The sequence below is a fragment of the Podarcis muralis genome, chromosome 7, assembly GCF_964188315.1.
Source record: "Podarcis muralis chromosome 7, rPodMur119.hap1.1, whole genome shotgun sequence".
In the NCBI taxonomy this organism is placed as follows: Eukaryota; Metazoa; Chordata; class Lepidosauria; order Squamata; family Lacertidae; genus Podarcis; species Podarcis muralis.
In genome coordinates, this window is record NC_135661.1 from 26,080,477 (window position 1) to 26,105,440 (window position 24,964).

The 24,964-nt window shown below is 43.1% G+C and overlaps 1 protein-coding gene across 1 annotated transcript; it reads left to right on the forward strand.

Annotated features, from left to right (window-relative positions):
- The first annotated feature begins 1,031 nt into the window (after window positions 1-1,031).
- PDPN (podoplanin) lies at window positions 1,032-22,308 on the forward strand. The gene is made up of 5 exons (XM_077931415.1): window positions 1,032-1,342; window positions 14,183-14,256; window positions 16,705-16,819; window positions 20,466-20,574; window positions 21,365-22,308. Exons 1-5 carry the CDS (start codon window positions 1,273-1,275, stop codon window positions 21,369-21,371), a joined length of 375 nt encoding a protein of 124 aa, XP_077787541.1. The 5' UTR covers window positions 1,032-1,272; the 3' UTR covers window positions 21,372-22,308.
- The last annotated feature ends 2,656 nt before the right edge of the window (window positions 22,309-24,964 follow it).

A 24,964-nucleotide genomic window follows, 5' to 3' on the forward strand; every position in this document is an offset into this window, starting at 1 on the left:
AGGAAATTCATCTGGTTGGCATTTCAATCAGAGTTGCACTTCCCAAACCAATACGTACACCAAAACGCAGGTATCTTTTGAAATTTGCACTTTTCTGAATTTTGCAAGGTAAGTCTTCCAATTAAAATGATGCGTACAATAAATATATATATTAGGGGGGACAATTTGCACAAAAGTACTTTAAAAAGGATCAGGATGGTACAAAAATGAATTGTGCCGCAGAAAACTCATAGAATCACAGAATTGCACACACAAATGAATATGTTACGCAAAATCAAAGGCAAAAGTGCATACCTTGGGCGTAGGGTACATGGAAATGCACACAAATTTGCACACATGATCTCCATCTGATGTGGATAAATAGTGTGAACTGAACTGAAGATTGGGGTGGGGGGAGATGAAATATCTGAAACGGGCAGCTTCATCCATCAGCACATTAGTTGGGATTTGGTATCTATATGGACGTGTGCTTAGAGAAAGGTTGTCTCCACCCCTGTCCCAGTCCATTGAAAAGAATATGATAGACCAACTGTTACTTTTAGTGCAGCTAAGATTCTTCCAAGATTCTCCTCATCCACTTTCTCCCTGATGATTTCAGTTTCCCAAACTCTCTGGTGCAAATCATGCTTTGGGAATTCTCCCACCCCCTTTTTGATTTTTCAATTCCCAACCCACCCATTAACCCTAGAAAATTGTACAGGAGTTTTGTACCAAGAAAAAATTCAGTTTTTTGTTGTTTTTTTACATATAACCAATATTCTCCTGTCATCACCACTCTTGCCACCTCACCCCTCTACCCTCCTGTCCAATTAAACAACAGCAAAATATTTTTTTAAAAAAATGTGTTAGCAATAATGGAAAATACAGCATGCCCTTGTATGCTCCTCGAACGTAAAGGAGGGTGTTCTGTCTTCACCTCTCTCTCTTTAATCTTTCTTGTGCACATCACTATATATAACTGTCTCTGTAACTTTAAACCTGAGATCTTTTTTTTTTTATGAGTGACCAAACAGATTGCGGAGGGAGGGCCTTCCTTTCAGGACCACTTTGAATGCCTGCTCAGCCTTCCGTTAAAGTAAAAAACACTGATTCTTTTCTCAGTTACTTTCCCGTCGCTCTTGTCAATGCTTCGGAGAAAGCAAAACTTTCAACTTCTTTGGCAGGCAGAGGAGAACTTGAAAACCCAAGCAAACTTTTTTTGCAAAACCAGAAGGCGCTTGATATAACTGGATTGCTCAAGACCAGACTTTTGTTTTAAAGAGTTTATCGAAGATGTTTATCAAGATGCAGCTCCTTCTTTTCCTGATAGGGAGCTTATCATTCCATGTTCTTGCTGAGGAAGGTAAGGAAAGTTTTCTTAGATATTCAGATGTCCAGAAAGGGATATATTCATGCTTTCCTTTTTTTTTTCCCTTTTGGTGGCTGGCTGTGTTGTGTGTCATCAGTGCAAAGTTAGCTTAGGCTGCGATCTTAACCCCACTTCTCTGGGAGTAAGCCTCATTGAAGTCCATGGGTTTTATTTCTTAGTAACCATTTTTAGGATTGCACTTAGTTCCCATCCTATCTTGAGATTTTATTGCTGCACAATTCAATATGACTGAGGCTGGTAAACTAAAAGTTGTTGGCATTTGGCGGTTTTTCGAAAGTGCACCAAAGAAATTCCACCTACCTATACAGTGTAGCGGAGAGCAAAAGGGAAATAATGAATTAGTTTGCAGTAAATATATACATTATGGACCGTGGCTTCTTTCAGGAAACAAAAATACAGCAGTGCAACCATCCCTGCCTTTTTTCAGGCATTTCTTTAAAAAACTATGCTTTTTAGATCATATGATTTTTATTTTTTAACCAACCGGTATCTATTGATTTTTTTTGATGCTTTGGATTATGCTTTTTTAAGGAGGTAATTTAATTATTGTTTGATTTTATACCAGTGTTATATATTTGATGTTAGCTGCCCTGAGCCCAGTTTTGGCCGGGGAGGGCGGGATACAAATAAATTATTATTGTTGTTGTTGTTGTTGTTGTTGTTGTTATTATTATTATTATTATTATTATTATTATTATTATCAGATACTGATTGATTTTGTTGTATTTTATGTTGTAAGCCTCCTTTATGTTTTATTAAAGTGCAGATCATAAATAAAGATAATACATGCCTACTCCAAAGTAAACCTCACAATTTCATTGGGAATGTATCTCCCCCAAGGTAAGGTAGAATAGAACTGCAGCCAAATCTCTATTTAGTAATAACATTTTACTATTGGGCAATATTTCATATGGGAAACTTTCTAGTTGGACTGCAAATGATGGGTTTTTTTTATTGGCCCCTGGTTTTCCTAGGTTGCAGACTCAGTTCCCAGAAGAGCCAGTTCAAGTGATTTCAGGTATCAGAAGCAGCAGAGATCCAGAAGAGCGGTTGCCAGTAGAGCTGGACTCAGTAGAAGGCAGATTTCATGTATATGAGGAACACTACCACCCATAGCTCAGTTGTGGACAACATGCTTAGATGCCAAAGGTCCCATCTCTTGCCAAAGGATGTCAGATATCAAGCATAGGAAAGACCCCTCTCAAGAGCCAGGAGAGATTTCTTCAGCCAGAGCAGATAGTATTCGTCTACCTGGTAAAGAAGCCATGCTGATACTTCCTCCTCCTCCTTTTAATTTATTCTTTTTAAAACAAACACACACAAACCCTTAACAACAACAAAAACCCCAAAGCATACAGTGAAAGTCAGTGTTAGAACACACAGCAATCTATAGCACAGAGTATTATTTAAATCAGAGTATTCAAAAAAGTCTGGATGTCTGCAAAAGTTCAGGGTTCTTCTTCTTCAATAAAAGAATAATTCAGTATCGGTCAGTTGTGAATGCGTCTTTGTGTCTCTGTCCTTTAGCTAGTCATATATATATATATTTAGTCAATTTGGGCCAAATTTTAGTCAATTTGAGCCAATGACCAAACTCTGTTAAGCCAATTCAGTGAGGATGTCCCTTGCAAGTCTTTCCAAAACTGGGTTATATAACAAGTCTAGTGGCTAATAACAGATAATCAGCAAGTCTTCCTTCTGTATGGGCTCCCACCCCTTTCTGTTTCGTCTGGTCTAAAACATGAAATAGCACATGCTACAATTGTCCCAATTTGTTAAGAATAGCTCCAGGTTTCTGGTCTTGTCCCTGGTAGGACATAGTTTCTAGTTTTGCCTTTTGATAGTTCCATTTTTAAAATATTGTTGCTTATTGGGATAAAGTTATCAATGGCCACAAGTCATGATAGCTATGTATTTCCTCCAGTATTGGAAGCAGTATACCGCTGTATCCTAGGCACTGACAATCATGTGTGGTGAAAGTGCTGTTCCATTCTGGTCCTGCTTATAGGCTTCCCATCGGGCCATCTGGGTGGCAACTGTGAAAACAAGGTGGTGAACTACATGGGCCTTTGGCCCGATCCAGCAAAGCTCATCTTATATTCTGATGTTCAGGGATCAGCTCTCTTTGCCGGGTCTCTAAGCCAAGAGTGGGGAACCTGCGACACTCCAATTGTTGGTAGACTTCAATGGCCACCATCCCAATGGGCATTGGAGTCCAGCAACACCCCGAGGGCCACGTTAGCCACCCCTGCTCTGGACAGTAGGCTGTACCCAAGAGCAGACCCATTTAAATAAATGGACATGTCTAACTTAAGTCCATTCATGGAGGATCAAGCTATTGATGGCTACTCATGCTAATGGCTGTGTTCCTACCTCCACTGTTGGAGGCAGTAGGCTTCTGAATACCAGTTGCTGGAAATCACAAGGGGAGAGATCCATTATTTTAATTGACCTACTCTGTGGAGGCCTTAGTTGGGTGCAACCCAGTGACTCTTGGAATGGGAAAGCACATTGGCCATAGTGCACCGGCAATGTAAAGACAGCAGAGGAGGCAAATGAGAAACCCATAACAGGAAGGCATATTATTCATTTCAAGTGGTTGGTGGACTAAACTCATTCTTGCAAATGTAAAGTAATTGGGGGGGGGGGGTTTGCAAAAGCAAGCCATAGACTGGTGGTTGTTTTTCGCTTGTCATCCTGTAGGCTTCGTGCCAGCTGCACATTGGCATAGCACAGGCCCCAGAGGGTGCCAAGCCCAGGTGTCAAGAGGCTCAACACCCACAAAGAGGATAGGCAACATGTTGCTGGGTCTGTTGGCGTTGAGTTGGGCTGCCTCCATCGGCAGGCTGAATCAGTGTTGCCCAAAATCTAGGCGTTCTCAGCTGGCTGCCTCACAGATTCCTCCTGTTTCCATTTCTTGGCAAAGGGAAAGGAGGAGGAGGCAGAGACAAGGAAGCCAACATGGCAGGATGCAGATCAATACTGAGGATTGTTGTTTATTTCCAGGATGAGTCCTGGATGTCTAGACAAAGATTTCCTTCTCATGACGGACCTGCAGAAATACTTTGTGGCTCTAAGAATGTAAGGAAAGCCTGCTAGACCAGGCTAATGGCCCATCTAGTCCAGCATCCTGTTCTTGCAGTGACCAACTAGATGCGCCCACAGTCAGCATTGACTGTAGTTCAGTGGCAGAGCATCTGCTTTGCATGCAGAAGGTACCAGGTTCAATCCCTGGCACCCCCAGGTTGGGCTTGTAAAGACAACTGCCTGAAACCCTGGAAAGTGGCTGCCATTCCGTGCAGGCAATGCTGAGGTCTATGACTTCGTATAAATCCACTTCCTAGGTTTTCTTTTCCCGCACACTGTATCAAAAGGAATGTATCTTGCTATGGATGAATCCTTCTCTTCAGAGGTATTTGTGGGTGTAACCTACAACCCACCTGAAAGAAAACATCCAAGATCAAAATTCAGAGTTGCATTCCAGAGAGACTGGAATTCCTTGGTGCATTCTTGGGGCTTGCAATTTCATCTTCCTGGAACAATCTCACATACTTGGGTCTGAGGCAGCCTCCAGCAACCCGGTGCCCTCCAACTGTTTGGGACCATCATTCTTTACTGCTGGCCATGCCGACTGGGGCTGATGAGAGATGTGAACCAAAATATCAGAAGGGAGCCAAGATGCAGAAACGTTTGCTGAAAAGTGAAGCAACATGCACTCCAACTGCCCCTAGTTACTGATGGTAGCTCCCATTTTCTGGTCTTACCCGTAGTAAGACATTGTCTCTAGAGCAGCCTTTCTCAACCTGTGGGTCCCCAGATGTTGTTGAACTACACCTCCCATCACCCCTAGCTAGCAAGGCCAGAGCTCAGGGATAATGGGAGTTGTAGTCCAACAACATCTGGGGACCCAAGGGTTGAGAAAGGCTGCTCTAGAGTATAAGAAGAGGCTGTTGGATCAGGCAGAGTCCAACATCCTGTGCTCAAAGTAGCTGACCTGACACTTGCGAGAAACCAGCAAGCAGGATCCAAGCACAAGAGCACTCTCACTGTTGGCCACTGTGAGAACAGGATGTTGGACTAGATGGGCCATTGACCTAATCCAGTATGCTCATTTTATGTTCTTCAGTTATATGTTGATTGGATCACAGATATCAGTCAGATTACTCGTCTCCAAATATTGTGATGTAGTTCCAGTTGTTGTTGTTGTTGTTGTTGTTGTTGTTGTTGTTGTTGTTGTTGTTGTTTTAAAGTCTATAGAAGTGAACATTTTGTGGGGTTGTTGTTGGCATCCACCTTTTTTGAGAGACAGTGGAATACACCTCTGTGGGTGAAGTTAAACAGAAGCACTGAAATGACCTGGGCAAGCCTGGGCAAGTATGGAGGCCCTGGGCTGCCCAGATGACAAGATGTGGTCCAAAGGAAAACAGAGCAATACGTTTGGCATCAGCTTGGCTGCAGGAATTGCTAGGAGGCGTACAAGGCACCATCCAACTGCCTTAGGGACTCCACTCCAGATTTGTGTAGGGTTTACTCCTTAGCTTTTTCTTCTCCCAAAGAGCTCCCACAAGGCAGCAGAGATTTAGGACCTTCTCCTAGATGGGCTACCTTCCCAGGTTGATGAGCCCCATCGTCCCCTAACTTCCCTCTACAGCACGTGCAGAAATAGATTTCTTGACCGTTGGACTCACTAATGGTCTGGAGTCTGTCTTTGCATGCAGGGGGAGTCCCTAACTCACTGAGGGTTTGAGACCCATCAACTACCCTCACCTGGCTTACCTGGACAATCTAAGCCATTCCCAGGATTGTGGCTGCTGTCGCATGGTGACAGCTTCTAAGAGCCACAGGTGAGAGCTGAGTGCAGGGTGGAGACTAAAGGTGGACAAACTGCCCCAGAGGAAGCATGGTGTGTCCCACACCAGAGGTACTATTCTACAAGAAAAGACATTGAAAAACAATATGTATTTTAGGAAGTGAACAGAGTGCAGAAAATGCCATTTACATGCTTTTGGGGGGCTATGTGTTTCTTAATCCTCAAATTCAAAGAAAATTCAAACTCAAAGAAAAAGGTGGTGAAGGAATGGATCTATGATTGAGCAAGTGGAGGTCTGACACACAACAGAAATAGAATGATCCCATCCTCTATGAGACGTCAGAAACATCAGAGACGCAGAACTGGAATGTGCTATATCAGATTTTTGGCACGGCGAAGTGCATTGAGTAATTCACATCTGCACAAGCCTGCATCTGGAAAAACAAGAGAAATTTGGGAAGTGAGGTCATCACAAAGCCCTCAAGAGAAGAACACTGTATCCGCTGCTAATCCTACTTATCAAGTTGACCCATCTAAATCAATGGATACGACTGATTAGGCCCATTCATTTCAGTGGTTCTGCTCTGACTAGGATTTAACTGGATGCAACCCAATGTTACCTCAAGTCTATTTGGACAGTATAGAAGTACCAGCCTCTATAAATTAAAAAAGGGCAGAATCTTTTTTTAAAAAATAAATAATTTTTTTTGTTTTTCAGATTACAATTCTGCAATCACATATGCAACATACAACATAAAAACTAGATTCCAAAACTTCCCTCCTCCCCTTTGTGGGTCTTATTGTTAATCATTCCCTCCTGCATCTTTTATGATACAGTGGTGCCTCGCAAGACGAAATTAATTCGTTCCGCGAGTTTTGTCGTCTTGCGATTTTTTTTGTCTTGTGAAGCACGGTGTCGGGAAAGTTTTGGAAAAGCTTCAAGAATCACCAAAGTCTTTAAAAACCTCAAAAAAGGCTACCACACCGCGTTCTATGAGTTGCTCCTCGAAGTCAAGTCGCAACTGTATTAACGGTGTTAAGAAAAAGGAAACAAACTTGCAAGACGTTTCCGTCTTGCGAAGCAAGCCCATAGGGAAAATCGTCTTGCGAAGCAGCTCAAAAAACCCTTTCGTCTAGCGAGTTTTTTGTCTTGCGAGGCATTCGTCTTGCGAGGTACCACTGTAATCCAAATCTTTTACCTCTCCATTGTGTCCAAAATTCACCATTAAACTACAAGTGTTATTCCAATCCTACTAACGATTTTAACTGTTTACAATGGTTTTTAAGATAAATTACAAATTTCCCCATTCATTATTAAAATTTTGGTCTTCCTGATTTCTGATTCTTCCGGTCATTTTTGCCATTTTGGCATAATCCATCAACTTGATCTGCCATTCTTCTCTGGTAGAGACCTTATCTTCTTTCCATCTCTGGGCCAATAACATCTGTGCAGCCGTGGTTGCATACAGAAATAGAATCTAAATCAGTGTAGTCTAAATTAGCAGTGCCCATTAATTGCAATGGGTCTACTCTGAGTACGGCCAACAATTTCCAGGCAGAAGATCCTAGGTTCATAAGAACAGAACATGGGCTTGTTAGATCAGGTCAATGGCCCATATGGTCCACCATCCAGCTCTCACTGTGGTTGACCAGATGTGGGAAGCCTGCAAGTCAGACATGAGAACAGCAGCACTTTGTCTACTTGCAATTCTCAACAACTGGTACTCAGAGGCATTGCTGCCTCAGATGATGAAGGCAGAACATGGCCATTGTGACTAGTAGCCGTTGATAGCTTTCTCCTCCATGAAATTATTATTATTATTATTATTATTATTATTATTATTATTATTATTATTATTATTATTTTATCTATACCCTGCCCTCCCCAGCCAAGACTGGGCTCAGGGCGGCTAACACCAAGTATAAAAGCAATTGATTAAAATACAACTTAAAAACAAGATTAAAGTACAACATTAAAATGCAGCCTCATTTCAGTAGAAACTCAAAAACTTTTTGGGGATGAAAATGTCAAATCTTCACCAAGGCCAACTATCCAGACTGGTCCTAGGTAGGCCAGAAAAAAGTCAGGGAAATCCCCAAATAGGAGTTCCATCACAGAAGGAGAAAGGAAGGAGGGGGAGGGGATCAGATCCTGCAGGGCCCTGGTCTCATGAGACAGAGTGTTCCACTAGGCTGGAGCCAGTGTTGAAAAGGTCCTGGCTCTGGTTGAGGCTAATCTGACTTCCTTAGGGCCCGGGACCTCTAAGGTGCTGCTATTTATGGACCTTAAGGTCCTCCGTGGGGCATTATATAATCCTTTTAAAGCCATCCAAGTTGGCAGCCATCACTGCCTCCTGTGGGAGAGAAGTTCTATAGTTTAATTATGTGCTGCATGAAGAAATAATCAATCCCTGGCATCTCCTAGCTAGGGCTAGGAATGTTCCCTGCCTTAAAATCAGTAACAATATATTGGGCTAATGATATTGGCTATAATATACAGTTAGAAGAATGGGAGAGGTTATGGAATGAAGGTGTTAATTTCACTGCTTGCAGTTCGCTTAAAGAAAATGTAAAGAAAATTATGTATAGGTGGTATTCAGCACCAGTGAAACAGGCTAAAATGTATAGACCAAAAAATGAATGTTGGAAATGTAAGGAAAAGGAGGGTGCTTTTTACCATATGTGGTGGACATGTACAGAGCTAAAAGCTTTCTGGGAAATGATATATAATGAGTTAAAGAAAATGTTTAAAATGCTTTTGTTAAAAAACTAGAAGCTTTCTTATTGGGTATAGTGGGTAAAGAGATACCAAGACAAGATAAAAAATTGTTCTTGCACGCAACAACTGCGGCAAGAATTTTGCTAGCCCAAAAATGGAAACAACTTGAAATACTAACAAAAGAACAGTGGCAAATGAAATTGATGGACTTTGCAGAACTGGCAAAACTGACGGGAAGAATCCAGAACCAGCGAGACCAAGCATTCCAAAAAGACTGGAATAAATTTATACTATACAGTGGTACCTCAGGTTACATATGCTTCAGGTTACATACGCTTCAGGTTACACACTCCACTAAGCCAAAAATAGTACTTCAGGTTAAGAACTTTGCTTCAGGGTAAGAACAGAAATTGTGCGGCGCAGCGGCAGCAGGAGGCCCCATTAGCTAAAGTGGTGCTTCAGGTTAAGAACAGTTTCAGGTTAAGAACAGACCTCCGGAACAAATTAAGTACTTAACCCGAGGTACCACTGTATTTGAAAGACAGCTGTAAGCAACTAACATCACTAGCAGGGTTATCTGAAGATTTGTAAGATGAAATTGCTACCTATTCAGGTTGAGTAATGGAACTTTTTAGGTAATGACATAATAAAAATAGGAAAGGAAGTGAAATTTAAAGAAGCAAAGCCTAAGTTTGTAAACCATTAGGCGGCAGGGAGGGAAGTCGTTAGGCTCAGTTGAGCCAAAAAGGTTAACTAAGAAGATATGATGTTACATAATGAGATTATATGTAAAACTAATAAAAACAATTATATAAAAAAGGAATGTCCCCTGCCTGACACCTTCAAAGACCATTGATAATTCCACACAGAAAATACTGGGCTAGGTAGACCAACGGTCTGATCTGGTAGGTAGCAACTTCCTAGGTTTCTATGTTCCCACATCCTCTCGTCAAAAAAACAAGGAACTAGCAATAAAAGCTGTTGGCCACGGAGACAGGAGTTTTAATGCATTTCCCTGCTTCAGTATCTAGATTTCCTGTTCAGTGAGAGGATTTCCCCCCGCCTTTAAATATTTGATGCTCAATGCTCAAGGCAAGACTTTTATTAAATATTTGATGTTGAAGTACCACTGCAGGGAGAAGCTGGACTGTACATCATTAGATGTTTTTTCTCCCTCCTTAAAACTTTTGCCAAAAAAACTTTTTTTAATGGAAGAGAGAGAGAGAGAGAGAGAGAGAGAGAGAGAGAGAGAGAGAGAACACATAATATTCAAACCTCATAAAAGCCCTTTGGATCTTTGGATGTAGAAACACATGTTTGTGTGCTTTTGGTTTACTGCAAAGAGAATCCCAGTATAAAAGATGCAAGCAGTCTGGATCTTAATTTATATTTTTGTGCTAGGGACGCTGGTGGAATTTGATTACATTCTGCCCTGAACTGAGCAGACTGATAGCTCCCCAAGTAATGTCCAGGTTGAAACAAAGGCAACAGTATTTGCCAAGTCCCGTTAGGGTTTACTTCTGAGTAAACACACACAGAATGGCAGCTAGTTAACTGGTGGTTTAGCACTTCCTAAATGTTCCAGCCCATTTCTCTGCTCAAAAAGAGAGCAAAATGTGTTTTAAATTGTGTATTTTGCATAGTGTATAGGAAACTGTCCTATACTAAGTCAGATCATTGTTCCATCTAGCTCAGTATTGCCTGCACTGACTGGCAGCGGTTCTCCAGAGTTGCAGAAAGAGAGTCTTTCCCCCCTGCCTGGAGATGCCAAGGATTGAACCTGAGCCCTTCTGCATGCAAGGCAGATGCTCTAACCACTGAGCTTTGGCACTTATACTTTGATTTTTAAAAACACACTTAGAAATTTGTATTTTTAATATTTAAGTGCATATTCAAAAGCGCATTTAGATGCATGTTTAAACAGGTATTTAAATATGTGGGGAGGAAGTGAGAGCTGGACCATAAAGAAGGCTGATCGCTGAAAAATTGATGCTTTTGAATTATGGTGCTGGAGGAGACTCTTGAGAGTCCCATGGACTGCAAGAAGATCAAACCTATTAATTTTGATGGAAATCAGCCCTGAGTGCTGACTGGAAGGACAGATGGTCAAGCTGAGGCTCCAATACTTTGGCCACCTCATGAGAAGAGAAGACTCCCTGGATAATACCCTGATATTGGGAAAGATGGAGGGCACAAGGAGAAGAGGACGACAGAGGACAAAATGGTTGGACAGTGTTCTCGAAGCTACCAGCATGACTTTGACCAAACTGCGGGAGGCAGTGGAAGACAGGAGTGCCTGGTGTGCTCTGGTCCATGGGGTCACGAAGAGTCGGACACGACTAAACGACTAAACAACAACAAAATATGTGGGGAAGGGTGGCAGCTCAGTGGTAGAGCCTCTGCTTTGCATGTAGAAGGTCTCAGGTTCAGTCCTCGGCACCACTATGTAGGCCTAGGAATGTCCCTTATCCAGAACTCTGGAGAGCTGCTGCTAGCTATTGTAGGCAATATTCAAAACTTTATTGCAGTCCAAAGACTCACAAAACAATTTCAACACTATATACAGTTAAAACGACCAGACAGACAGATGGAAGAAACCAAGGCAGTCATTTTGTTTTATCTAGGGCATAATGATCTTTGTTTCTTATAACCTCCAAAAGAAACTTTGCCACGGCCAGTGTAACATCATTTGACCTGTCTCCCAAAATATATTTAATATGGGAGGCTTCAGATTTTCCCGGCAAATTTGCCAGTAAGGGTTTGATCAGTTGATCCCTTGCTTGCTCATATTGCCCACAATGCAGTAGGATATGCTTCATGTAATCGACGTCCTGAGAACATAAACAAAGCCTATTCTGATAGGGGATGCCTCTCAGTCTGCCATTTAGAACTTCCGAGGGAAATACATTTAGTCTGGCTTTGGTAAATAAACGCCGATAGGTAGGTACAGATAAATTCCTAAGGTATGAAGATATCTGAAAGTCGTACCCATATTGCGACCGGGCTACAAATTACATAAGATTGGGATCGCAGGTCGCTATGTGAGATGTCCCAAAGCCTTTGCCTCAGGGATTCAAGGGCAGTGTCGTAACCCAGATGATATAAGAGGGATGATGGCAGTGTGTAGGCAATATTGAGGTAGATGGGCCAATGGTCTGACTCAGTATATGACAGAGCCCAATGTTCCTATAGCTCATATAAAAGGTAAAGGGACCCCTGACCATTAGGTCCAGTCGTGGCCAACTCTGGGGTTGCGGCGCTCATCTCGCTTTATTGGCCGAGGGAGCCGCCATACAGCTTCCGGGTCATGTGGCCAGCATGACTAAGCTGCTTCTGGCGAACCAGAGCAGCGCACGGAAACGCCGTTTACCTTCCCGCCGGAGCTGTACCTATTTATCTACTTGCAGTTTGACGTGCTTTCGAGGCAGGAGCAGGGACCGAGCAATGGGCGCTCACCCCATCGCAGGGATTCGAACCGCCGACCTTCTGATCGGCAAGTCCGAGGCTCTGTGGTTTAACCCACAGTGCCACCTGCGTCCCTATAGCTCATATATTCAAATACAAAATGTCCGTTTATGAATCACTCCCCATGAACTGTCCCAAAGCCATGTAACAAGTGAAACAAGAAGAAATGTGAAATACTGTATATATACGGTAACCATTTCAAGTTCAATACAGGAAAAGATTGCGATAAAAACAACAGCATCAAAAGGCTTGTTGCAAAAGGAAGATCCTTAGCAGGTGCCCAAAAGGAGCACCTTTCTGATACATAATGAGAGAGCGTTCCAAAGGGAAGGCAACACCATACAGTGACCTGATTCCTACCCTGAAAGAACCAGACCTCCTTTCCTGCAGAGCACAGTGGTGGGATGAGCATATAAGGGGTGAGATGATCTTTTGAGTGTCCTAGAAGCAACGGGCAAGAAAGTCAATTCAGTTTGTGCTTAAAGAAGAACGAGGTTAACTCTCACTTTCCAAAACCACGTGTGGATCAAATCCTGCGGAATTTGCACTCCTCTAAATTTCGCAATGCTGTTCTCTGGCCAAGTAACACACAAAAAGAATGCACTCACTGGTGCTAAATGTGCATATATTACAATGTGCAAAAAAATGCAAGTATTTCTGAAAGTGTTTTACCTGAATGGTAGGGAGAATCGCTTGCAAGAATATTAGCAGGGGAAATGGTGTGAAGAATCCGTATGTTTTAGGAGAAATTCACACTAAAATGTGGATGGATGCCTTTTTATGAGGGCTCTTTGCAGGTTCCATTTGAGTCCAAACCACCACTGCAAGTGGACAATGGAAGGGGCTTCACACAAGTGCCGATAACAGGCCCCTTTGAACTTAGATGGGTTGCGGGGAACCACAACTGGGGAGGGTGCAGTTGCACTCAGGTCCTGCTTGGAGACTTCCCATCAGGGCATCTGGTTGGCCACTGAGAACAGGATGCTGGACCAGATGAGTCATTGACCTCATCCATCAGGGCTCTTCCTACATTCTTAGAAGAGTGCTATTTTTGACTGCAGCTCTGTGATGAGTGCAATGCATACTTACACGCCTAGCTCCACACCACATGGGCCTTAAATCTGAGGTATGACTCTCCTCTCTCATTGCACCCTCTTTTAAGTGGGAGAACTTCTAATAGTCTGGGAATTCTATTTGCAGCCAGTTATCTGTTGACATATAATAGAAGCTTAGCATCATTTCCTCCTCGGCTTTTCTCTTGTATTTTTGAACCAAAGGTTAACAGACAGAAGTGTCCCATTGCACACCTTTCCTGTCCTGATGGGATGCACAGGGTGATGAGTGATGCATGAATAGTGCTGCATGGTACACTCTTTAAGCCAGGAAACCCAACCGTTCATCGCTCACCATTTACGACAGAGCAAGCACATCCCAACAGCCCATTGCATTGCATTATTTAAAGGGAAGAAACGACTTAAGAGGAGGATGGTTTTAATATTAAACAGCAAATCTGCCCAAGTTAAACCTTGTTTTTTAATGGGTTGACAAAACCTCACTAATTTATTACATGTGGACGCTATGTTCCTGAGGTATGCATGGTGGACCACAATGAGTCGGAGTGGAGAAGGCAATCCTCTTGTCTTCTCAGAAGGTTTGATCATTTTGCTCTGTTTGTAATTTAGGTCCTTGAATTTCACTGGGTCAGCTCCCGGTTGGATACAACCCAACTAAGTTGGCCAACAGAATCTTGATCATAGCTCAGTGGCAATACGTAGCCAGTAATCTCAAATCTCAGCCACTTCTCATCTGTTTCATTTAGCAAGTACAGTCTCACTGGAAGATGAAGCACCAACTACTGACAGCAGAGACAGTGACATTTCTGAATTTCCAACGGTGAGTATCATTTGTAGAGGGATAAGTCTGTTTCATTCCTGAAGGTTATTGTATGTATGTATGTATGTATGTATGTATGTATGTATGAATGAAAATTGCAAAGCGCCCTTCATGAAAAGATCACAGAACAGTTCACAATATAAAAATACAAAATGAGAACACAAAATACGTAATAAAACAAAAACAAACGAATAACGCCCCCCCCCCAAAAAAACCATTTATTATGATCTCAGGCTGTCCATCCAGCTCTAAAGGCCTTCATTTATTATGGCAGACCATGAAGACCAGACCAAAAAGTATCTAGGTTCATTTCAGTGAGGAGTCCAGTGGCCTCATATTGACAAGCTGCAACGTGCGCAGAGGTGGGAAACCAAGGTGACCAAGGGTCTGGGAACCAAGCCTTATGAGGAACGGTTCAGGTTGTTGGGTGCGTTTAGCTTGAAGAATAGAAGACTGAGAGGTGACATGCATCTTCAAATAGCTGAAGGGCTGTCATGTGGAAGATGGAGGAAGCTCGTTTTCTGCTGCTGCTCCGGAGGGTAAGAGCTGAACCAACAGTTTCAAGTGGAGAGAGACTCCACCTAAACATCAGGAAGAACTTTCTGGTGGCAAGAGCTGTTCAACAGTGGAACGGACTCCCTTGGAAGATGCCAAACTCTCCTTCATTGGAGGCTTTTAAGCAGAGGTTGGATGGCCATTTCTCATGGATTCTCTACCTGTGATTCCTGCTTTACAGTGGGGTTGGACAAATTGCCCCATTAGGTCCCTTCCAACTCTACAATTCTATGATTCTAACAACTTTGCGTTAGAGTCCACTTCATCAGACAAAGCTAGGTTTGGCTAAGGATTTTTTTTGCTGGGGATGGGGAGGAAAACTTCAGGGATGGGGGCTGAATGGGCCTTAATTGTTCCCCAGGCCACACCTTCTTCCCACACCCTGCTTGAGTGCTTTAGCCTGTCTGAAATGTATCCTTTTGAATTGTGATAATGCTACCTGTTTGCCTGCTGGATGAAGGACCAAGTGTGAGTATGCAGAAATCTCCGGCTTTTGCATGGCCAGAATGTAACTGACTGTGCAAAGGTGAGAGCCCCATCCAGTGTGCCAGACATTTTGGCCATTTGCTTACTCAGAAGGTAAAACAGCAGCAAAGTACATACAAAATGCACTCAAATATGTGACACTAAAATATGATTGGACAAGGAGATGTGCCTTCTCAAGGACTCTGCTCACCAACGTGGCTCAGCTGGTTGGAACCGTGATGCTGATAACGCCACAGTTGCAGGTTTTATCCCCATAAGGGACAGCTGCATATTCCTGCTTTGCAGGGGGCTGGACTAGATGACCCTCGGGGTCCCTTCCAGCTCTATGGTTCTTTTATTCTATTAAACCAACTGCCACTCCTCTCACATTATCGTTATTGTTATTGATTAAATTTCTAGACTGCTCTTCGCCTGAGGATCACGGGGCATTTTAGAATACAAAAACACAAAAATGGACAATATGGTAGCAAACAAAAACAATATCCCTCCCCAACACACCACACACAGAGTTTAAAAAGCCATAGGTTGTTTAATTAGCCAAAGGCTTGGCAAAAGAGGAGTGTTTTCACCTGTGCCCGAAGGTGCCAAGCAAGCATCCCTGGGGAGTGCATTCCACAAATAGGGAGCCACCGCCGAAAAGACCCATTCTTGTGTTGCCACCCTCTGGACCTCTTGTGGAGGAGGCACACAAAGAAGTGTTTCATACGACGGCTGCAGGATCCAGGTCAGTTTAGAGCTTCCTCTTCACAACCCAGTCGGCTACTAAGCTTCATTTTCCCTGATCCCAGCTTGCTTTATTTATTTATTACATTTATATACTGCTTTTATTTTCCAAGGATTTCAAGGTGATGCACATGGTTCTCCCCCCTCCCCCAAAAAAGTTGTCAACGTTTTCCTTTTTTTAAGGGAAATTCCCTTATTCTGAATAGGATTCCTCGCAATAAAAGGGAAAAGTTGACAGCTATGCCCCCCAATTTCATTCTCACAACAACCCTGTGAGGTAGGCTAGGTAGGCTAAGAGATGGTGAGTGGCCCAAGGTCACCCAGTAAGCTTCATGGATGAGTGGGGATTCGAAACCTGCTCTCCCAGGTCCTAGTCCAACACTCTAGCCATTACTCCATGCTGGCTCTCAAATGTCCTATTCTCTCTTAGGCTGTAATCCTACACATGCATACCTGGGAGCAAGTCCCATTGAAATCAGCAGAACTTCCTTCTGCAAAGACTTCCATAGGATTATTTTGTTACTGTTTCAAAACAAACAAATAACTACTGGCATATGCAGCAGAGTTGTATCAAGGTGGGTCAGCATTATGCATGTTTTGAGAAGAGAGACATAGAAATGAATTATGCTTGCCTTTGTTTTCCTCTCTTTAAAACACATATATCCCTAAAACTAATGAACATAGTTCCCGGTGACAACAGAAAGCTCTTCCTTGGACGATCTGGTGACCACAGACAGTCCCCTCTCAACCAGTGATGATGCTGAAAACTCAACTGACCCAAGTTTACCAGAATCTGATGGTATGTGGTGTGCATGTTTCTAAAATATTTCCTATGCAACTTAGGGTCATTTGCAATGGAAGATTTTCTAATGCCCTGGAGAGCTACCTAAATTTAGTGCTTAATAAACAAAACCAAAAACTTTGAAACTCTCAAGCTTGCCTAAGATTGCATTTGCAAATGGTATCTAGTCCTCTCTTTTTGTTTGCTTGTTTGCTAATGCACTTAGGAAATGGAATTTTTTCCATGTAAACAAAGTACTGGGGAAAATCTGAAATATTTAAAAATGTCCACCTCTTTCACACACACACACACATATATGTGAAAGATTATGATTCTTATTATTTATTCAATTAATAAGACACATGCTGCTTGCAAATTTTAAAAGCAATAAAGCATAACGTAAAATCAGAAAAAGAACAGTGTGCTACAGCAATAGCTATTCAATACCAGCAAAACGCAAGGAAAACATGTTGCAGAATAGTTTTTTATCTGGCTAGATGGAAGACAGGCAAGGCTATCAACTGCAAACTAGATCCTTAGAGCCATCAATCATTACTGGTTACAACAAAAGTGAACAGGAAAGGTTTTCCCGATACTCACTGCAGTGAAATATGTCACTATACTCACTACAGAGAAGCTATACTGTACTCACAACCCACATAGTTTTCTGCTCCTGGATACATTAAACACTTGAGTGTCTTTTTCTTCTCAATGTAATAGGTCTTAATGAAAGGGTGTTGCTTGTTCTAGCAAAACATACCATTCATAGGCAGCAAAAATCAGCACCAAAATCATAGAAGTGTACAGTTGGAATGGCCCAAAGGGTTCATCTAGCCCTGCCATGCATCATAGAGACAGAGGTTCTGCAGGTGACACCCAGTTTGCATGGGTGTTTTCTCTCCCCCCCCCCCTGCACATTGGTGGAGTGTGCCCTGCAGCATGGAGAATAGACAGGGATGATGGGAGTTGTCGTATGTGGGTGTGATGGCCGGGAACTCCCTGTTCTCGATACAGACACTATCATTTTGGCTTCTTTTTTTTTTTAACAAATTACAAAGCGGTTTAAAATAATTTTAAAAAATAAATACATCCCTGTCAGTTTCCACGAAACAAGCTAGTTAGTCTAGCCAGCCATTGGAAGAGCGCTCCTCAGGCTGAGATTTCGGTTTCAAGCCAAAAGTGAATTAATAGTTACATAAAGATGTATTGGGTAGCATCCCAAATTAGCTATCTGGTCCAAAAGTGTACTGTCATCTCCTTGGCCCATGCCTGGTTCCAGTCCAGGCGGACGACTGAAGCCAAACTTAATCCAAAGAACAGCACTGAGTGATTAGGTTCCTTTCTTAAATTACCTTAATCCGTCTTTGAACCTACAGGCATGCTAATGAGCCTCAGCCCTCTCATGTAATGAATCCGGCAACAGGCCCTCTTTCCTGATGAAGTAGAAACCCTTTTCATGTTCACTGGAAGGCAGCCAGATTCTGATTATTCCAGAGAAATCATTGCTGGCTACTTAGCACCTCTGTGACACCGCAATCCCTTGTGCACTGCGGACTGCAGCACAGGAAAGAAGCCTCGGGGACATTAAAACATGAGCATAAAGATTTGCCAATCTGCTTGCACAAAGCTTACGTAGAGGTTCAATTATATTGGTTATTCATTCATTGGTTATTCATCCCATTGTTTGATGGGAGATTATATGACAATTGGCATTTACCCTAACCAGCATGTACTTTTCAATGCATTTCCCATCACTTTCCTAACTGCAAAAATGTCTGTTCCTTTTTTCTAAAGGGAATCCTATGATTCTAAGTTTAAAAGTTTCTTTCTTTTTCCTTTCTCCTCCTGTGATGAGGCTGCATTTTAATATTTTAATGTTTCAATATTTTAATGTTGTATTTTAATCTTGTTTTTAAGTTGTATGCATTCAACTTGTTTTGATTATTGCTTGTTAGCTGCCCTGAGCCCGGCCTTGGCTGGGGAGGGGAGGGTATAAATAAAAATTATTATTATTATTATTAAGTGAATTCCACTGCAGGGGGCTGGACTAGAGGACCCTTGGTAATCCCTTCCAATTCCACAGCTCTATGAGTCCATAGCTGAACCATGTGCTGTGTGTCCACGAATTCCATTTGCTATGAGAGAGGGAGAGTAGGGTTGCCATATTTCAAACAGCGAAAAATCCAGACAGCTTTTTTCTTTTTGGCCAAAAATGTTGAGCTTTTATTTAGTTTTGCCCAAAGTTGAGCTCTTTTGGCAAAATTGCAAAAATGGCACTACCAATTTCCGCCCGGATACTGCTGCCGAATGCAGCATTCTGTATATGTCCAGGAAATTCCTGCAACCCTAAGAGAGAAACTTTTCTTTAATCACTATTAATCATCCAATTATTTTTTGTTCTTGTTTTAATTTACCGTATATGCTGCTCACAGTATATATTGTACCTGGCTCTAACCAATCGCCTTTGCAGCTCCTACCAGCTTTAGATGCGAAAAGAGATTTCAGAAGGAAATACTGTAGGGGGCAAACGGCTTCACACTGCCCTCGGCCCCTGGTCCAGACCCCCCCACTCCCTGGTAGCTAAAAACAGACATCAGGCAATCTGACCATGGATCTCACCAGCCTAGTTTAGCTCGAAAGGCTCTTCTTCCCCACCTCTGCCACAAGCAAGCACTAATAACAAATGTAGTGTGAAATGTTCGCATCACATTTCCAAATTAGATGCTGTGCCCTGGTTTCACATTCCATCACAAGGTCTGACTTCAGTAGGCTGCGCAGCTCACGGTGACACTTTATTTCAAAGTCAGCCCCCGAAAAGCTGACGGCTGCGTCTGTGATGACGCGTGGAGTTGTCCTCCTGTGGGTTTTGTACAAAATTTGGAGCGACTCCTGTGTTTTCTTTCGGAGGTCTGGGTTTGTTTATCAGCTGGATACAGAACTGCATGTTCTTAATTCTCCGTGTGGCACATGCTTCCACCAGCCACATTCCTCCCACATTCCTCAGGAATGACCTGACCTCGATAAGGTAACAACGCATCAACCAGGAAAGGACTGATCATATCCCGGGCACATACCTATAGAATGACATTTCCAACCCAGCGGTTTCGTTTTGCTTTTTGTAACTGTGAATCGTTCCCTCACTTCTACTACAAAATAAAAAAATAAAAATCTGAGAAACGACTCTATAAATGTGCACCCTGAGGCTGAAATCAAGGTTGAGTTGTATGTAAGCTACTCCCCAAATTCAAAGAAGCTTCTGAGACCTGTCCCCAGGGTGAGTGTGAGACGAGAAAACCTTACAGTAAAACCCAAGCTGGAGAATAATCCATAGGTTGCCATCCTTGACAAAATGCAACACTGGAGAGGCTGAGTTAGTGACCCATATCCTCCTGTTTTGCTCCCATTACCAAGATCTGAACAGAATCTTCATTAAACCCCTCACCAAATCTGCCAGGATGATCAGACGCATTTTATGCCTTTCTACTCCTCACAGATCAACATGCATCTACCACTCTCAGGGTTGCCAAGCAAAATCCACCAGGAACTGACCCCAGGGATGTAGAAATTTTCCTCTTTGGAGTTTGTGGCATGACTGTAACTTTCAAGGTGTCGATGCTGATTTGATGTTGAACTAACTTGGCCATTTGAATTCCCCTCCCTGCAGATGGCCTGGAAACAGCTACACTGGTTGGCATCATCTTTGGAGTCATTGCTGCTATCGCAGTCGCCACAGGGATTATCCTTTTGATTGTGAAGAAAATGGGGAGGTACTCGTAAGTATCGCACAAAGCAGACACGGTGGCAGGGCTTTTCAAACTTTTCACATTGGTGACACACTTTTTAGACATGCATCATTTTGTGACACAGTAATTCAGTTTTGGGACGCGGGTGGTGCTGTGGGTTAAACCACAGAGCCTAGGACTTGCCGATCAGAAGGCCGGCGGTTCAAATCCCCACGACGGGGTGAGCTCCCATTGCTCGGTCCCAGCTCCTGCCAACCTAGCAGTTCGAAAGCATGTCAAAGTGCAAGTAGATAAATAGGTACTGCTCCTGCAGGAAGGTAAATGGTGTTTCCGTGCGCTGCTCTGGTTCGCCAGAAGCGGCTTAGTCATGATGGCCACATGACCCGGACGCTGTATGCCATCTACCTCGGCCAATAAAGCGAGATGAGCGCCGCAACCCCAGAGTCAGCCACAACTGGACCTAATGGTCAGGGGTCCCTTTACCTTTACCTAATTCAGTTTTACTGGCAAACTGGGGGTTAAACTAACCCCTTTGCGGCCCCTGGAGGAGAGCAGGGAATGTTCACATGAAAAAACCTACACACTTCAGCCGACACACTAATGTGTCACGTCCCAGTTTCAAAAGCTCTGTACTATGGTGCAGAGATGAGGAGAGACTCAGTTCACTTAGACTTCTAATATAAACCTACCTAATTCACACTTCCCAGAGCACACATTGTACAATGACATTTTGCCTAATGCTGCTAAGGCAAGCAGAGAAACTATATTCTGGCAAAATAACTGTCCTCTCCATCCTTGCTTTTCTTCTTCTTTTTAACAGTCCCTGAAACTCACTGAAGAGAGAAAGAGGAAATACATCAGAAGATTTCTTCCTTTTTTGAGTGAGTCTCCTCCCATGCTAACCATGGAAGATGATCACGGACAAATAGCAATTTGAGGACTTATAAGCCCATGGAGGAGATCTCACGCAATTTCCTGGAGCAAGCTTTTTAAAATACAAATATGCCTTAAAAATTGAGTATTTCTTCACCTAAAAGAGGGGTGAGGTGGGGAAGATTTTGTAGGGAAGATTTTGAAAAGAACAATGCACAAAGCTAACAGTGCTGTTTACAGGCAATATATTAAAAGGTATGTTGCTAGTAGGAATTCCTGAAAGAAGATGGTTTCTGCACTTTGTTTCCTATAGGGCTGGCAAAATGGTAGGGTTGCCATATTTCAAAAAGTAAAAACCAAGACACCTCAAAAGTTGTTGAGCTTTTTTAATAAAAACCCCCAAATTTTATTTTTAGGGAAAACCGTCAGCCCTAGAAATGGTGACCTGAGGGCCCTCCAGATGTGTTTGGACTCCAAATCCCATCAGACCCAGCAAACAGGGCCAATGATGATTGGGAGTTGTAGTCTAGCAATGTCTGGCGGGCCAGAGGATTGCCAATCCTGCTGTAGGGTTGATTTTGGCCTGCAACTCTAAACCCGAGGAGTAAACCTCATTAAATTAAGTGAGTCATACTTCTGAGCAGTGATTTATCAGGCTGCACTGTTTGTTGTTTTTGTTTTGTTTTTCAAGAGACAGATCTCTTTCAAAGTCATTTTTAAATAATAATAATAATAATTTATTATTATTCTGCTCTGTTTGGGGAGGGAGAGTAAAATAGGGTTGTGATAGATTCTGCACTGGGAAATTTTGAATTTTAGAAACTCAGATTTTACAAACTGCACTGGGAGATTCTGAATGTTTACAATCAGAATAAATTGTGCCAGAAAATGCTTGTTTTATCCTGCTTTCGAGTTTAAAGTCTCCCCAACTGCCTTCAAGTTAATTGAAGGGGTCTAGATTGGCTTCCATGACTGCCTTCTTCCAGTGCTGGATTTAGAGCCATGTGGACATTTCCCCTGAAGAAGGCACCAAGCTGAGGGGGTGCAAATTGAGAAGATCCACAATTGAGAAGATCCATTTGGGGGCACAAAACATGCACAGGGTGCACCATATTACAAAATACTGCTGAAGTTTGCACCTACCCCTTCTGACTCAGGTGAATTTATTTTATTTTTACTGAATCAAACTTATTTACCACTTGATTGTAGTAAGACCTCTAAGCAGTTTCAAGAAATATTAGAAATTAAAAAACAGTTAAAAACAATTAAGAACATTTAAAATTAACAGCAAAAGACTTTTTTAAAACACACACACACACACACACACACACACACACACACACACACACACACTGATGTGGAAATGTGGAGAACTAAATTGAAGACTGGAAAAATGAGAGATCAAAATTGACAGATTTCCCCATCCCAGGCTGTGAGTGCCACCAATTTCAGAACTAATTTTAGGCTTTGAGCAGGAGTAGAAGAGAGGGCAGAGCAAAGCCAATCGAGAAATGATATGGGGGAAGCCTCTTTCAATTCTGGATGAGTGGCTCTTTGCAAAGTCGTTGCCTTGCATCATGGCAGCGGGTGGGATGAGCTGATCTTCTGGGTGCCATCCAGCTCTGACATTTGCCACAGCCTACAATATGTCAAGCGCATGGCTTGCTTCCTCTTCCACTCCTGAGCAACTTCAAGAGAGGAAGGGGAAGTGGGGGTGGTAGCCTCTGTGGAATTTCAACAACAGAGGGCAAGTGCCCGCTATCCCGTTTGTCATGGGCTAAGCCAGACACGACACAAAATTAGCCACAGAGTCGGCAAGTTTGCACCAAGGGAATATTTTATTTTCCAATGCAAAGAGCAATTGCAGAGACCCGACTCACAGTGGGAGGGAAAAGGTTAAATCCTTGCTACACACACAAGCACACACAAGGGTCCCAATTGGGACCCTACACACATACACACCTGCTTATTTACTTTTAAGTGCATGAATCAGCGGAAGGTGACTTTTCCCAGCCCGGGGGTGACATTCCTTTCAGAAAAGCCTTCCAGGGGCTGTATGCAGTGGATGCAACTCTTACCTTTGCTCAGTAGCCTACAGTTCCAGCCACACAATTCCATCTACACACAAGCACTCCATTTTGACATTATCACGTTTCAAGGGCACAATGCACCCAGGCAAAAGCCTTCACAGCAGGACCAATAAGAGGTGTGGTTTGGAGAGAGGGGTGTGGCCTGGAAGAGTCCTGAGAGTCCCATAGTGAGACCTAGAGCCCCCCCCAAAGCCCAGGGGCACTGGCTCTATGGGACCAAGCTGTCCTCCCATCCACCCCCCCCCGCATATTTATTGGGAATGGGCTGGGCCCCCTCAATGTTGAGGGGACAGAGGTGGCCGAGCATAGAGCACTCTGCATCCTCCCAGCAATGCGTGCCACACACGTCGCGTGCATGTTGTTACAGGCACAAGCTGTGCATCAGGCCCCTCGTTCCTCCGCCTGAGCCAGAGTTTTCCCACCCCTGGCACAGATGGTGTCCTATCTCATTTGGGCCTCAAAATGATTGTATTTATCTCAGATTGTCCCCTGAGGCATCGCACGCCTCTTCAGTCATGCAGAGCTGGAGTTTATGAGCCAACCTCAAACTGCACCAATTTGACTCACATGGGCCTTGACCATCATGTTCAGCAAAGCCAGGGCCAGATTTAGGTTTGATGAGGCCCTAAGCTACTGGGGCCCTTTATATGTCCAGCTGTCCTTTGTCAACAACAAATTGTCACTGTTTTTTGTGTTGAATATATGCCATGCAACCAGTCCATGCAGAATGTAGGCACCCTATATATAGAAATGAGCAAACCAATGATATTTTAGGGAGCAGCCTAGCAGGCGGGGCCCATTACTTACATCATAGGAGCCTACACAACACAAAACACTGTTGCTGTATGTAGGTTTTATTTTATTTGTTTTTTTAATCTTATATTTTGGAAATGTACATCCAGTTGTTTTTTCCCTTTAGTTTTTTTTTTGGGGGGGGGGCAAGAGAGTGGGGCCCTAAGCTATAGCTTGTTTAGCTCATACGTAAATCCGGCACTGAGAAAAGCTCAAGGAAGTTTCCGAAGTTTGTTCTCCAAACATGCAAGCCAAAGACAACTCAGCCTTTCCAACATTTTGCTTGGGACACTCCTATTTTTATACAGAGCATCACTGCCCTTTCCCACACCTTACACCTTGGTGAAGGCTCTTTTTATTCCTGCTGTACATCATATTCACTGACTCCCATAATAGTCTGCTCTCTTCTGATTCCCAAGCTGAAGGGCTGTTTGTTCTTTGGGTTAGGGTTAAACGGGGATGCGGACTCCCCAGTCCTGGGGCCCAAATTCAGCCCACCAAGCAAAATCTTCTTTTAAAATCATCCAGATTGGTGGCCATCACACCTTCTGTTGGAGTGAGTTCCCTAGTTTAAAACTGCACTGTGTGAAGCTGTGCTTTCTTTCATCTATCCTGAATCGTCCAACATCCAGCTTCCTTGGATATGTTCTAGCAGTGGCGTGTGG